The sequence below is a fragment of the Orbilia oligospora genome, assembly GCF_000225545.1.
Source record: "Orbilia oligospora ATCC 24927 unplaced genomic scaffold scaffold00004, whole genome shotgun sequence".
In the NCBI taxonomy this organism is placed as follows: domain Eukaryota; kingdom Fungi; phylum Ascomycota; class Orbiliomycetes; order Orbiliales; family Orbiliaceae; genus Orbilia; species Orbilia oligospora.
In genome coordinates this window covers 777,268-793,361 of record NW_011645561.1, presented here as the reverse complement: position 1 = coordinate 793,361, position 16,094 = coordinate 777,268, and the positions used below count along the sequence as shown (strand labels likewise).

General features: G+C 45.3%; 2 protein-coding genes across 2 annotated transcripts; one reads left to right on the top strand and one right to left on the bottom strand.

Annotated features, from left to right (window-relative positions):
• Positions 1–3,896: 3,896 nt before the first annotated feature.
• Positions 3,897–5,388, top strand: AOL_s00004g236 (uncharacterized protein; the record flags this gene model as incomplete). The annotated part of the gene is made up of 3 exons (XM_011118886.1): positions 3,897–4,375; positions 4,486–5,047; positions 5,122–5,388. The coding sequence occupies 3 exons, from the start codon at positions 3,897–3,899 to the stop codon at positions 5,386–5,388; spliced, it is 1,308 nt and encodes a 435-aa protein (XP_011117188.1).
• A 1,948-nt stretch (positions 5,389–7,336) lies between these two features.
• Positions 7,337–15,851, bottom strand: AOL_s00004g235 (uncharacterized protein; the record flags this gene model as incomplete). The annotated part of the gene is made up of 5 exons (XM_011118885.1): positions 7,337–7,454; positions 7,584–7,740; positions 7,824–8,076; positions 8,146–14,114; positions 14,171–15,851. 5 exons carry the CDS (start codon positions 15,849–15,851, stop codon positions 7,337–7,339), a joined length of 8,178 nt encoding a protein of 2,725 aa, XP_011117187.1.
• Between the last annotated feature and the right edge of the window lie 243 nt (positions 15,852–16,094).

The following is a 16,094-nucleotide window of genomic DNA, read 5'->3' as shown; positions in this document are numbered from 1 at the left end:
GCTTCGATCCGAATACCCAATGCCTTGGTATCATGTTACCTGCACAAGTTATAGATCAATAATATCTTTAGCCGTATTGATATCGAGAAACCTGAATTAATGCAAGCTGCGCCCACGGACCCACAAAACACATCGGCGTTGTACATTCCCTGTTCTTTATATATATAATTACTAGATTTGATCGGTGGTAACATGCTCCTTTAAAGCATTTCCCATAGATGCATACCAATCCCGTCGCGTCTGCCGATTCGCCGCTGACAATTAATTAACGATATGGTACAGCGATTTGAAATGACAATCAGAAGATATTGGTAAAGCTTATATACATGTGGCTTTAAAGTTTTAAGCATTGACTAGGTGGTACAATCGTCGATGCATAATCTAGCGAGCCGATAGGTACAAAATATTTGCTTTGCACATTTTGAATCAGGACTAGACGGCTGAGCCTTCGATTTGTCGAACTGGATTGCAATTGTGGGAAATGGCGCTGCCGTGTGCCGCGCGGCCTGGGGTTCTCAACCTAGGATAAATGTCATAGACGGGGCTTGAGGTATATGTTTGGTCTAAATTTGTGATACTGAACCTCGGATGGGCGAGCTTCAACATGATGACCAAGACTGGAGCATCAGAATATATATTACTAAGAATGCATCTACGTCTATCACAACAACTCGATTGTTTTCTAAATTTAAAACAAAAAATAGATAAGAGTTCCCGTAAGAGTTCCCGTAAGAGTTCCCGTAAGATTCAAAGTTCTCAGAGACCTTTGAGGCTGTCGACATCTCGAAAGTGGCAGGTTACATTTATTAATAGTTCTTGTCTCATGTCCTCCATACTCCTGTAGCCGAACTACTTAGCTAGTGGCCGCTAGGAGGGCTTCAGCTCCCATCCGGGCCCCTCTCCCTAGAGAAGGCATGATTACTTACTCATTGCGTATATAATATAATCTTTAGATTTCTTAGCCGTCTGAGCTTCTATATTGAGCGGAGTTCGACAACTGGGGTAGTGAAAATCCTCAGCTTTCCTCACATAGCCACGCCCAAAGCCACTGACTGATAATCGATCATTTTAGCTATTTACTGAGATTGATCTAGCAGTTAACTAATTACCTAATTGGTAGCCATGGACGCTTTGCGAAGCTCTCTCCCAAAATTATTATGCTTTTTGTAATGGTTGGTGGATGGCTTCTTTACTATCGTTTGCAATAGGGGTACAAGGACCTTAAGAGCTCGAAGGAGATACTTTATTGTATAACGTTAACTCAAGACGGCGTTAACTTTATACACTAGCTCTCTTAGGGGTTAGGAATAAATATTGTTATATAAGATTAAGGCTCGGAACTTTGATTATTGTGTGTCTTGTGTTTTGAACATTTAATTTATTACTTTGGTTTCTCTTAAAAGAAAGAAAGAAAGAAGGAGGAGGGGAGAAAAATCCGAAGTCGGGGCAAGCTTAAGCGTACCTATATTTCTTATGATACGAGCGTGACATATAGCCAATAGATATAGACATATCGATAGTCTTGGATTTATATTATTTATTCAGTTGAATTTTCCAATATCAACTACGTAGATCTACAAGGAATGCGATATTATGAATAAGATACGTTGAGATTGGGAAGATAACTTTGGTTCGTCGGCATTATGAACTTATGGGTGGCTTCCCGGCATTATAATATTAAAAGCGACAGCCTATATCCAGTATTCTAATCTATGATTTTTATCAAGACTTCTCTAAGCTCTAATTGCCTGGCCTGCCTATGCCGGCTTTTTTTCCCATAGATTCAGCAACAATAATAGTTTTATTCATCCACAGAATGCGTATGCGTATGCGCATCGGGTAGATAACATAACGGGAAAGCCTACCCGGCACTTAGAAATATATAGTTATCTAAGAAGAAGACGGAAAAAGGCCCCCGGCATCCAGAATTCTGGAGTTCCAAGATTCGTTCTAGACTCCCACCCCGAGTTCCAGAACGGGTGGTTCATGATCAGGGACACCGAAATTCTGGCCGCGTATGCAAAGCGTAGGGGCACATACTATATACATGGGGCATACAGATCTAGAGCTATAACCTCGAGTTGGACCTAGGCGATCTCGAGGTTAGGCAACCCCATATTCCATAAACATACTTGCATATATCTATACTCGCTTCACATTCGCGGAATCCTGGAAACCAGATTAGACAATATCGGAACAAAAACTGTCTCTAGAGGTATGTAGACAGGGTACTAGCTTGTAGAAACCAAATTCCTGGGTCACCCCGGCTAAACCTTGGCTCACTCAGCCTGGAAATCAGATCCATGAGTAGATAAACGAGCTCCCTTTCTGTACCTATATCTTGAAAATCTATATCTGACCCAAGAATTTTATGTAAACGATATTGATTTCCGGTCGAATCATCCGAAAAATCAAGGTAAAACAAGAGCAGGTATTATATCAGCAGGCATTATTTAGGGCAATGAATCAATCAATAGGTTTAGCCTTTTATTACAACGAGGCAATTAATTATCGGGAATTCTGAGCACCCGCTCTACGTCCCATATCTAACTATATATGTGCCGATTAGGATAGGGGTGTGCATCCACATTCCACAATTTAAGGTAGGCTCTGATTTTTGCCCGTCTTAAGAACGCCTACATTTAAAACTATGGTTTTGCACCGAGGGAAGGCGGCGAAATCAAAGATTGAAACTTACACCAACGTTGCCTGTCAACCCACTAGCGACCATACAAGCAATGTCAAGCTTTTGTTTGTGAGCATACGCATATACGATCGACGTTGCCTTGGCCAGTGCGTTCCATTAACACAGAAATCTTTAAACTCGTAGATATATCGAACTTCTCGACCTAAATACATCGATACATACGCGTATACGTTTGGAAAGCACATAGTTAATGTTATTTAGTATTAGGAAAACGCAATGCAATTCTCGGATGTAAAATGGGTGGCTGATAGGATTCCTTAAGGCGATATCGCCCATGCGATATTATAATTAATATAATTATTGTTGTCGGAAAAATGCTCCTCTTTCCAACGAGGTAAAAACGAACCCCACTCAGGAAATCTTTCTTCTCAATAAAATAATATCGGGAACCGGCCTGTCAACTCGAAATGATTTCCGCCTGCAAACGGTATGGGCGAAATGCACATTCGATATCAACTGCCAAGGAAAATTGAGGTTACATCCCTTTTCAAGTGACACAACCGCCAATCAAAATCCTGTGTTACCGAAACACTTTTTGGAGGCTTATATAATCTCAACGCTCTGTTGCAGAACTTACAGATAACATGTATACGTATACCACGCGGAACTATAGCTAGGCCTGGTATACAGTTGTCAACTTACAATCAGCATCCACACGAAATAGTCTCGTATATACGAACTAGCGTCATTTCATAATCGTCTGTCGGATTTTGTTATCTTTCATTAAGAATTTGCCTCTCCTCTTAATAAATATATATAGTAATCGGACCATGCCCAAATTTCGCAAAGCTAAGTGTGAACCTGTTGGTCGTCCATTTGATTGATTGTACTTGAATAGAGTAATAATGGGGCCCTTTACTGTTTTTCATGTTCGGAGGAATTAAGTATGCATACAAAACGGACATAATGACTTAGACTGTATCACGTCACTCACCACTCAGACCAGCTCCGCCGTTTTGCAATGGAGTGGCCTGCACGCCTGCGTTCCTTCGAGGGGATTTTCCATAGGCAAGACAGACGAATAGTCTCTCTTTATTATACTAGTTATAAGAGCTAATTCCGTCGTCAACCTTTTCTACTTTTTCTTTTTTGACAGTTATTTCATTTAAATAAAAAAAACTATACCCATTTTCTTGATTCTTCTGCACATGACTTTGCTAGTCCTCACGATAACATAATAGTAATAACAATGACAAAACAGTCACCCATGAAGATAGCCTTCGGAGCTATCTTCTTCATGTCTATATGCTTCTGTTTATATAACTTTGAGGCCATAGGCGATTCGCTAAATCTCTCACGGTCGAAGTATACCGAAAGCCTTGATACATCCACGACGACAAGTCCGAAGGAGCCCGCGGCTTCAAAGACCGATAAATCATCTGCTCCAATAATCGATCCTAAAGATCTCGATGTCGAACAGATTGAAGCCGACTTCCCTATGGGTTACCAGAACTCCAGATCATGGTTTTTACCCCTGCCGGCGCCGGATGAAAGACATTTATTACAAGTTTTAACGGCAGAGCAACGGGAGTTGTTACCATCACTTGGGTCTCAAGCACAACTCTCGAAGAAAAAGTTGGATAAGATTAATACCTTTTATGGAATCAATCGTGAAGGGGGTTGGCAAGATCACATTGAAAGTTTAGACGATGATGGACTAGCACCTTTGTAAGTTGAATCTCAAGTCTCTCTAACAGTTTACCTTCTTCTTCTTTATTCATACCCCCCAAAACTCGAGATTCTAATTTCCAAAAACTCTTGGGCCGGGGTATTAAAAGAACAAAATGGGCCCAAAAATACGTCTACGACCACCAACACCCTGCAAGCTGCGAGGGCAAAAAATTCTACATCCTCGAAGAAAAGGCCCCCTGGTACGGCCTGGGCGCCGCCGTCCGCGTTATATTCCGAGAACTCGAGCTCGCAATCTCAGTCGGCCGTATCCTCGTCCTCGATCCCCACAACCCACCAGGAGGCAATCTGATGAGCAAAGACTGTGGTGAATATCGAGGTCGAAACGCATCAATAGAATGTGTTCTGGAAGATATTACTTCCTGCGCCGCGTATGCTACACCGGAAAACTCCGTGAGAGAGGTATCAATTCATTCAGTTCCTGGGGGTAACAAGTTTGTTCCACCTCTACCCGCCGTAGCTTTGACGACGTATATGAAAGAAACCGGTTTGGCCCTTACTGGCGCCTTTTTGAGGTACTGGTGGCACGCCCAAATGTATGCCTATATCTTTCGCCCGAACCGGCAGACTCTGGCTCGAATGGTAGAGATGAGAACGAATAAGACCCTTCATACAGCCGTGGATACAAACGTCAGGGATAAAGATGGAAATGTGAGATTTTTATGGAATCTTATATTAATTATGTTCTGTGGTATTTCGACTAATACAATATTTAACACTGCTAGGGAAGACCCCACACCGTCCCATTTCCTCTCCTGCCATCTACTATTTCAATACACATCCGTCATGGCGATAAAGCGATTGAGGGCCGTCTAATCAGCACCCGCGATTACATTGTTGCAGCAGAACGCTTCATCCTCCGAAATCCAATAACATACAGAAAGCGTGCCTTTGTCACAACCGAAGATCCAGATGCAATTAAGGAAATTAGGAAAACTACGGGAATAAACCCAATTAGTACCGCCTTTTCAAACCCAAGCTGGTATTGGTAAGTTAGAATTTCTGACGCCTTGTTTGTCGTATTATTTTTTCAGCTTCAAAAGGTTACATTCGATTTGTGGGATGGACGGCATGCGCATGTGCATGTATGTGTGCGCGTCGCTATTTTGTGGAACGAATCGAATATTACACGGCTGGATTACGCACGAATCGAATCAGAGGCGGACGTAATCGTTCTTGCAACAGCTGGCCTACTTCCCAGAAAAAGAGACAGAGAAAAAGAAAAAGAAAAAGAAATATACTAATCAAAATCTCTTCTCTCAATTAAAAAGGTCATACTCCAACATCCCACGTTTCGACGGTAGCCCGTTCCAAAACCTAAAACTGTCACAAAACCGAACTGACGCGATGATTATGCATATAATGCAACTTTGGATGGCGGTCGAGTGCGATGCGTGAGTACAATATTTATAATTCCAAATTTCCTAGGACCAATAATATTTGGTCCAGAAACTGATAACTAATCACCGAAAATGCTAGATTCGTCGGTAACCGCAACTCAAACTGGAACAAATTAATCGATTCGATAAGATGTACACTTATGGATAAATGTCGTGCACCATATCTGGACGCTGGATACTCAGCTGACTGGTTACATTTTCCTTGATCATACCCCTCCTTTTTTTTTTTGTAGGAGAGTTTTTTTCTGTTTAAAATCAAAAAGGGTCGGGTTTCTTTTGTAATAATGATTATAGTCAATTCCAATGACTGCTCCTGTTTTCCTGGGTTTAAGAATGGAGTACCGGACCTGCAATGACTTTGTTTTGTTGAGGGAAATTCACACTTGTATTATTCTATTGGTTCTTTGTATGCATTGAACCCTAAAACCTTTGATTGCGACCTCATTTTTATAAAATTTGAAAAGAAAGAGTTTGGGAGAGGGATTGTAAGAAACGGCGTTACCTTGTCATTATATATTATGGAGTCTGCATGTGGCGTTCCTTTTATCGTCTATCTACTTACTACACTATATCTTAGATTAGGCCACAGGTTTACATATCGATATCAATTGACCTAATTGTTTATTTATAATATAACCTTATTAGATTGTGATATATACCTGAAATCTATAAAGAACCAAACCTTTGATCCCGAACGGCCCCACATACTCGCAACCAAGAAAGCTTAATCTTTGCTCGCACGGTGGTGCCAAGACTCGGAGCAAGAAACGTTACGCACGGACCTGATTTTAGCATCCGAGGCTACAATCCCAAGCCCGCAGCGAATTGAGCCATGATAGGAATAATTCATGAGGAAGGAACGTTAATTAATACTTAAAACCCAAATATAATATGAACACTCTGATCCATAAAGTGGGTGCGGTTGTAGTATAGTAAGGTTTACTTTTATCGTATTAATTGCTGCGATAGCTCTAACATATGATTGTTCGATTGATTGTGCAGTCTTCCACTCCCGTAATGATAATTCAATAATAAGTTTCTGCATATTTCCGATTTGGCCTCCAAAAAGATAACCCACATCTTACGCCGTCGAATAAAAAGAAAGGGAATCCAACTCCACGCTTGAAAACGCTTCACCAAACAAGAAAAAACGCAGAATAAGAGCACGGGGGAGGGTAGTCTCGGTGACCCTTCTTGTGTTGGGGGGAGGGGAGGTGTCAAGGTGTGTAACATGTAATGTAAAGGTGGATGTTGATAAAACCAGGCTCTTTCCTTGTGAAATAGATGAATGGAACCTGTGTAACCGCTCCACGCATCTCCTCCTCCAACCATTCCCTGAAATCAAGGACAAAAAAAAAAAAAAAAGGAAGTTAAAAAAACATGGGAGGAAATTTTTTTGTAGTATCACAAGCCCTTTCATCTCCCCTTCAATACGTATGTAAAATGCAAAACAAGATGTATCCTGCACTACCTTCGGATATCGCGTGTGCGATCACCTAGCGGGGCCCGAATTATGAAACAACCACAACCACGCAAAATCCTAAGCCGCTCCAGCAGCCATCTCCTGTTCCCTCTTCTGCGCCTCCTCGAGCTGTTTCTTCGCAGCAAACGGAATACCGACAGGATTCAACCAAGTGACTCTTGGTTGTCTCCAACAGCTATAAAAGACACAAGAGAAAAAGGGTTAGCAACATTGCAACTTTATAGTTTGCACTGCCTCGAAAAAAAAAAAAAAAGAGGAAGAAGGACGGCATATGCGAAGGAGGAGAGGAGAGGGATATACGTACTTCGGCGCCTCTAACACATACCGCTCCATCGCTTCTCTAAACCTTCGCTTGTACTCCTTAGGACTCGTAATAGTGGGCTTATTCCTCCCTCCAGCGATACCCGTCGACTTGATATAATTCTCAATTTTCTTGTCAAACGTGTATGTTCTGACACAGTCTATTTTGGGGCACAAGTTAGCATATAAGCTGTTCGGCCAAAAAGGCAAACCCTTCGAATGAGGAGAAAGGCTGAAAACATACCGATAAGCCCAATCACGAGTTCCTTTCTCTGGTCATCAATCCCCACCATTAATGAGTAGTCCATAACTTGGTTACGTTCCAAGAATAGCGTGTCATTCCACAAGCTAGCACGTAATAATTTCTTGGAGTGCTCTCGGACGAAAAGTGGGTTCTTCCAGACGTAGTCAACCATGTTTTCGTCGAGGAGCACCTCGTTCTGCTCGCCTGTTTCCTGAACGTATCGGTTCCTCATAGAGCCTTTGAGATCGAATGTCTTTTTTTCGTGTAGAGTTTGATTAGTAAATATTCTCCACCTAAGAAAAGAGGAGAAGTCAATACTTACCCTCGACATCTTCCGGTCATAAAACAAATTCTCCATCACTAACAAATCCCATCTAAACTCCGTCCCTGTATTTGGATTCTTGATATAAATTGTAAAGAACCCCAACATCTTCGCTATAGCCGTTGGGAGCTCATGGAACAATGCCTCGGACATAATATGGAAGTAGGAGGGCGCAAACTTTAGGAAAGCGGCCGTCTCAATCGGTGATAATTGCTTGAGAATGATACGGTCGTCCAAAGTCTTCAAGAAAACTGACTTCGTCTTGCCACCCTTCGAATCCCATTTGATACACCTTGACAACGATTCAATAAACCGATCGGCGACACCGCAGTTCCGGCGAAGTGCATCAAATTGCTCGGCGAAGAAGACCTTGCAGTACATCCTCGCATTACCTCTGGGGAAGTGGTATCGAAGATGGGTTCCTGTCTCCCGGAGTAAAGATCTTTGAACGGCATGATCAAGTTCGTTGGGGTGCTCATGGTGATGATGTGTCGTTCCTTCGTGAATGATGGTCCCTACGGAGCTTTCAAGACTATTCATAGCATCCGCTCTCAATTGTGCCAACATTGAGTTGTAACTAGGCATACCCAACGTAAATGCAATCAAAGAACTAGGCTCATCTTCACGAACGATAACGTCAGAATCGCTAAAGACATGATCGGATGGCATAAGCGGGTAATCCAAGGCACTCCATCCGCTGGAGGATCGCTCAGACCAAAAGTTTGTCAAAAGTTTCATCAACGAAGATCTCTCACTTCGCTGCAAGCCAGCTTCAACCTCTGCTTTAATCTCGTCGGATACCTCTGGGACCTTGAGAGCTTCTTCGGCGACGGCAGACAATATCTTGGATGATTCACTATCACTAACCAGCGACATCTCTGTATCACTCGCCTCAACCTCGTGCTCTGCGGTTTTTGGTCGAGGTTCTCCGGATGGTTCACCGGGGGTTTCCTCAGATGCCTTTTCTTCGGGTAGTTCCTCCTTGGCTTCTTCTTCGGTCTTCTCTTCCTCTTCTTGTTGCTTTGCTTGGGCCTCTGGACTAGGAAGAGTATGCTCAGTTGCGTCCATAGCTTCAGCAAATTTGTTTGCTTCAGGGACAGGTACACTCTGCGGTTCAGGAACTGGCGCATCTTCAATTTCATCATCCGAAACCTCCTGGGCAGCTTGTTCGATATCCTTAAAGACCTCCACCATTGGTTTCATTGAAACCACAGGGAAAGCCCTTGATCGTCGGTTGGCCAACGTTCTTCTCTCATTATTTTCTCTCTCACGTTGGAACTCCCTACTAAGCTCCTCGAACCTCTTAGCAAGGTTAGAAACTCGAGGTCCAGAGCCAAAAGTTGTTCCGGGGTGGGAGCGAGGGATTTGCATTTGTGGGTGCTGTTTTGCGTGACCTTTACCAGCGAGAGTCGTCGTGACATGCCTCATACGGTCTGATATCTTGATTTTCTCGGCTTTTTGGCGGTCAGGCTTCGGTTCGGGAGGCGGCTTCTGTAACTTCTTGCCCGTCTTTTCGCTTTTCTTTCTAAGAAGATCGGTCGGACGCATAGATTGTGTGAGCCCAAGCGCTCGGGTAGTCGAGGCTGTTGAAATTGTAGATCCGCTAGTACCTGTTCTTCCGGATCCATAGATTGTGCTTTGGCGGCCGGGGGGTGGGAGAGGGTTTGGTCCTTTTCGTCTTTGATTTAAAGGCTTGGCTGGTACGGGTATAGCGGACGCGGCTGTCGGGGTATGATCGCTGGCAGAATGGTCGTCGCTGTGGCTTTTATCTTGTTTCGTATCTTTGTCTTCCACATGCCCTTTAGATTCTTCAAGCCTTTGACTATTTTCAAGAGATCCTATCATTGAAGATGTAGCTGGCGAATCCGTATTCTCGACCGATTTAGACATCGAGCGTTCAAGGACCGGGCTGCTATTAGCAGGGCTAACAGGATGCGAAGATTCATCGGTGACGGATGGGATAGTCTGGACGCTAGCAGACAGTGAATTCGCTCTCGTCATCTCTGGGCTAGAAGGCAGTTCTGGCGATGTCCCATGCAAGCTAGAATCATCTCGTCCAGACTCCGCCGGCCTTTCTGCTTCACTTTCAGCCTTGAGTTCCGTAGAATCCGCTTGATTCCCAATATGCTCCGAAACACTATTCTGTCTAGAGTCTACCAAAGATTCCGAAGGTCCTTTAGTATTATCATCAACTACGGACGTCAAGACCTCCTGTGCAGTTTCTGGACTCATCTGCGATGGCCTCCGAACACTCGTAGGAGAACTTCCAGGCCCATCATCCATAATAACGGACTGTATAGACTCCTTATCCGCTGTAGTCGTAGATTCAGTGTCGGTATGTACGGTACTCGAGGTCGAACTCCTATCCAAGAACAATTTCCGAAGCTGGGCAGTAGCCATCCTCGCGATATCTTTCTCGGACGGGAAGAATTTCTCGTAGAAGTCTGAAAATACGTTATCCCAATCGGAGACTCGCTCTTGAAGTGCTCGCATTGCTCGGTTGAGAGGGATGACTTCGTAATACCGCGAATCGGTGTATTTTTCTTGGAGCTTTGCCACAAGCCAGCTTCGTTCTTCCTCAGCCCTGATTAAAAGAGCCTCAATTTCGGCTTTGCACGCCTCTATGTTCTCGGTTGCGACGGCGGCTTCTACGTTGATGCTATCCAGTCGTTGGGTAACAGAGTCCCAGTATTTGTTGATCTTGCTGTTCATGTTGAGATAAATCTCATTCTTCATCTTCAAATCAAGTTCTGGCTTCCAGGTAACTTTCGGTCGTGGCACGGTGACCTCCATTAGGGCGATAGGAGCCCAGTCAATCTTGACTGCATGGTCATTCATCCCGAAATAACGAATATGGTCGCGATGAAGATCATGAATACACCCATCCTTTTGCGTTTTCAGTCCAACGCTCCAGAAACCAGTCTCGAAAAACTTGCCAAGGGAGTAGCGCCATGTTGAATCGCTCATGCGAACTGGTGTCGTCGGCGTCTTATCGACACAGATCTTGCAGATACTCCACATTAGAATATCATCGGGTGTGTCGGGCTTAACTGGTGTCGGGTATGCCTCAACCTGAACGCTGATTCTGGCTTCTCCATGTACATAGGACCGGTGGTGTTCCATCATTGGCTTTCCACAGCCTGTATCACAGAGGTAGTCTCTCGTGTGGATTAAGTCATGGACGTATTGCCCGAGAGTACAGTCTGCCTCTCGAAAATAGTCTCTGTCTCGAGTATATTCCTCTTCATCATCGTCCTGATCGTTGTAATACTCGAATAGGATGTTCTCGGGCCCACGGCAGGGGATTGAGGTGTCCGTACTTATCATACTATACAGCATGACAATACGCTGATGCTCAAGCGGGTCAAACAAATCCTCGTTCTGCGCAAGATAGTTTTCCCATTGCTTCTTTTGAGTTTCGTAGATAAACAAGACTTTGTCATATTCAGCTTCGTGGACGGCACGGACTAGTTCGTTCATTTTGCGGCTTTTGCCAGCGACTTGTCCATGCAACATCTCTGGGGTGATCAATTCGAATGGCTCATTTACCTCGCCGTTTGCATCTACATTCAGTTCGGGTCCGGTAAGCTGCTTGATTTGTCGTTTGAGGAACTCTAGACGCCGCTCAAAGTCACGAGCTCTCATAAGAAGATGCGGTTGCGCGAATTTGATGAATGGTGAAACCGAAAGAATTTTGTTCTCGTGTTCTTTGACATACTCGCTATAGTAGTTAGGGGCCGGGAGGTCCTCTGGGTAATCCTCTGTGGACTCTGGAATCAGGGTACCAGATTGGGTCATTGCCTTCGGTTTTTCATTTTCGACTGGGCTGTCATTGGACTGGGGCTCCTCTTGTTTGGGTTCCTCGATTTCCCTCAGGCTAGCCTTTTCATCAGCTATAGCAACAGGCTCTTCTGAGATCTGAGCAGCAATAACGTTGCCGTTAGCCCTTGCTTCAGCTGTGACATCAGCGCAGGCTGCCGTATCTGCATTCAATCTCAGGCTTTCAGCCAACTTATCAGGCTTCAGGGTTCCACTTCGTTCTAAAGACCCTTCGACAACGGAGTCCGGAATGATAGCCCCTTCTTCCTCTAACAGGGTGGTCTCCAGTTTCATATTGTAAACGGCGTAAACCATGAACTCTGTGATTCGCTTGATCTTGGCTAGCACCGATGCATTCGCACCTCGGAGGACAATAGTACACCCAAGATCGGCCCTGCACCCCGAGAAATACATGTAGGTTCTTCGATTGGTAGCGGTTGCGATATCCTTATGCGCATAGGTCTTGACGTCAAACGACAGGCACTTCCCGACGCGATGAGATCTAAAGGTGGTTTCTTCTGCCGACATGATGATATCTGCTTGTGCGCACCGAGCAACTGCTTCGATAACTGTTGGTTTGACTCGCATGGCAACAGCGATGTTTTGTTCCCGAAGATACTCAAGAGCTAGTCCACTAACATCTCTCTCCACAAGCACGATGCTCGGTTTCAAAGAAAGGATCCTGTTAACCATTGCTCTCAAATAATCTTTTTCTTGAGCGATAACTGGCTCGAGACTCATAAAGTGAGCCTGGTGCCGATGGTACTCGACAGGGAATGCAACAACTACAATCCTTGGGTGCGAAATGGTCCTTCGCATCGATTTGAGGGCAAGGTTTTTGGCAAAAACAACACCGCTAACGTAGTGAGTATCGCTCGGCTTTCCGCCTGGAATCCTCTTGATCTTGCAAAAGTGTCTCAAGTCGATAGACTCCCCATTTCGAACATCCGATTTAACTTCATCCGTGCATTTGAAGATGGCGGGCAACAACGCATTTTCCCAAGCCTTAACGTTGTCGATCTTGGCGGCCGCGAGCATCTGATGGAGAAGTCGTTTAACATGCTGGGTAGAAGGTGTATTCAGTTCGGCCTTTGGTTTCAATTGCTTAAGGAACCCGTAGTCGACTGGAATATTTCCTAGAAGTGCACCGAAGGAATTCCTGCTCCCCGGAGTGAGGAGAGACTTGTGACTAGATTTTTGAAGGAGTGCAAGGTAATTTTGTGAAACGACTGGAGTCTGTGGGCCCATGCTATACCCGGACTTACGTCTTCGGTGTCCTTGGAACTGGGCTTGCAATGGAGCGGATATACCGTGTGATCGAGAACTAGAAGGCGGTAGAATAGCGGATATCGACACAGTTTTCTTGTGACGAGTCGGAGGCCTGATAGTCTTGACTTCCCCAGGGGTCCCGTTATTGTCCGTTGGTAAGGTTGATAATGCATTTGTATTGGCGGTAATCTGTTTCATCATGTCATCCTCCTGGGGGCTTTGGAATTTCGGAGCGATAGTAGCAAAGATTCCCATCGGTTCATCCTCACCATCAGCATCCTCGTCGCTCATGTATGGGGCGAGCTCGGGGTCAATGATACTATCTTTCGCAATTGAGTTTTTGAGTATTTCATTTGATGGACCTTGGAAGGGGGCTCGATGATCTTCTGAAGCGTTAGACTCAGGACTCGGAACTTGACCAAAGATAGACCATCTGGCCGTCGACTTTGAGTGTTGACTCCGGCCGGTGGGTGTTCCGGGAGCCTGGACCTGCTGGAAAAGGTTGTAAGAACTGACAGGTCTCCGCATAGATCGTGCACTGCTCGGACGGCTCGGAGTCAGTGCTCCAGAGTCATAGTCCAGGGCAGCTCCTTGCTTGGTGCCAATCCTATTCGGCCTCTTCCTAGGAGTGTTGGTTTGTGGATCGAATACCCCGGACTTTGGACGGCCGCCTTTTGGAGTCTTTGGGGCATTACCCGAAGGAACCCGGCGACTGGGCTTGAATGAGTAGTTGGCTTCAGTGCCGGAACTATCGTCATCTTGATAGTTCTCGAGAATCTGAAGGCATGGATTAATGCAGACCCTCATACCGCCACTGTGGCCGAATTTATCACCTTCGACAGTGGTAGTGCATTTCGAGCAAAATATTTGACCACATGTTCCTGGAATATGTTAGTATTAAGATTGTAACCATCGGGCTGCTTATTGATTTACTTACGGCAATGGTGCTTTCGCCTGAATGTGGTGAAAGGTCTTTGGCAAATAAAGCATTCCTTACAGTTCTCGTCCTTCATCCAAAAGTCTCTAGATAAACCTTTCCCTTGTCGAAGCTGCCTGAGGGTCGCACCGACTTTGGCCTCGTTCTGGAAAAGATTGGATGATCCTTGTACGGTTGTCGGGAAGGTATCGTTTCCGACAGCTCGGGACATTTCAACGGTCCCTTGGTCTCCCCTACCAGTTGTAGTTGTTCCGGTTGCGACAGACGACGAAGACGACCCCCGTTGAAGGAGGCCGTGCTGGGTGGTAGTTTTTAACCTGGGTTTCCGGATTCTAACAGTCTCGTCGGTGTCTAGGATAGCCGCGGCGAGGAGACTGCTAGCGCTTGGTTTAACCTGAGAGTCGGTATCTTTGACAAGGTAAATGTCCTCTTGTGGAACCTCTTCCGCGGCGAGTAGTGGTGATTTTAGGGAAGGATGGTGAGGAAGAGGTTCTGCGATGACATCTCTGTCTAATAAATCTTCGGTGGGGATTTCCATCGTTTTATCCATGGACGCCCGGTATTGATGTCGTGATGCGCTTGGTGAAAAGCTTGCAACGATTGGAGATTGTATTGCAGATGTGGATGTAGATGTTCTACGTCCCTCTTTTGCAGAGACTGTAGTATTTGACGTCACAGGTTCAGCTTTGGGTGCTGCTAGCTCTAGATTCTTATCATTGAGCGCTTTCCCCAATCCTGAGACCTTCCCCAGATAGCCTCCCATCTCAATAACATCATCATCATCGTCGGTTGATATTTCACTAGCCTTATCGTTATCCGGATCATTTTGTTCCTCAACATTATCCAGATCGATGTCGACTCTTTTGTTTCCTAGTGGATCATATTGTCCGGATGCTACGCTCATCAAGCTCTCTCTCCGAGAGTGGCCCTGTCGATTTTGCGCATCTACCAAAACGGCGGACCCTTCGTTTAAGGACGTTGCGAAAGAGCCGTAATCCTGCTCGTCCCCAAATTCAGCCGGAGAGTCTGCATTTTCAAAAGGAGCCTGTGTCTGATATGGTGTCCCAATACGAGGAAAATTCGCAGACGCCGGTGTTCTTTGTCCCGTCGAATTTAGCGACCTGGTGCTATTGGCCCGACTAAGGTCGCTATAAAGTTTCTCCCGAACGGGACGACCCCGCTCCTCAGGTTGTGGCGTCCTAGTTGCCGCCCGTTCAACCATAGCAGTTTTACGAGTCGGACCTTTTATAGGCGATATAAGCTCCTGGAAAGGACTCATGGGACTGAACTCGGCCGGTTTTGACGGATTCGTAGCAAAGGTCGGGGATACTAGCTGTGGGAGATCACTAGTAGCTTCGATATGCGAATAACCAGACCGAATACTGGCAGCATCGTCGTTCTTACCGGCATATTCATGCCTTGACTTCCGTGAGGGGGAATCGGGGCCATCCTTACTGCTCCCGACAACTCCTTTAACCAAGCTATATATGCGATTTAGACCTGTCTGTTCGGGAACGGTAATCTTCTTCCGAGAGGGAGTAAGGGAAAAGCTGGTCAAAGTGGGGGAATTCGCAGCGACGGCATGGATATCATCGAGAACGGCTGGGTCTATCGGCTGCGAAGGCGTAAGGACTGAAGATATACTATCTAGTGACGGGCGACGCTGGCTGGTACGGTCCATAGTATTGTTCTATAAGCTTGGTCGGCGAAGAAAAGATAGGCGATCCCCGTTTCACAAGGTCAGTCACCCAGCTGGTCTAGCGTAACTCGGGATGGACGAAACGAAACGAAAAGCCTACAAAAAAGAAGGAAGAGAAACAAGAAAAAGAAAAAGAAAAAGAGGAAGAGGAAGAACAGGTACGAGGGGAAAGATATGCGTGGCAGACGAAGGATTAGCTAACCCTGACCTAACGCACTGGTTTCA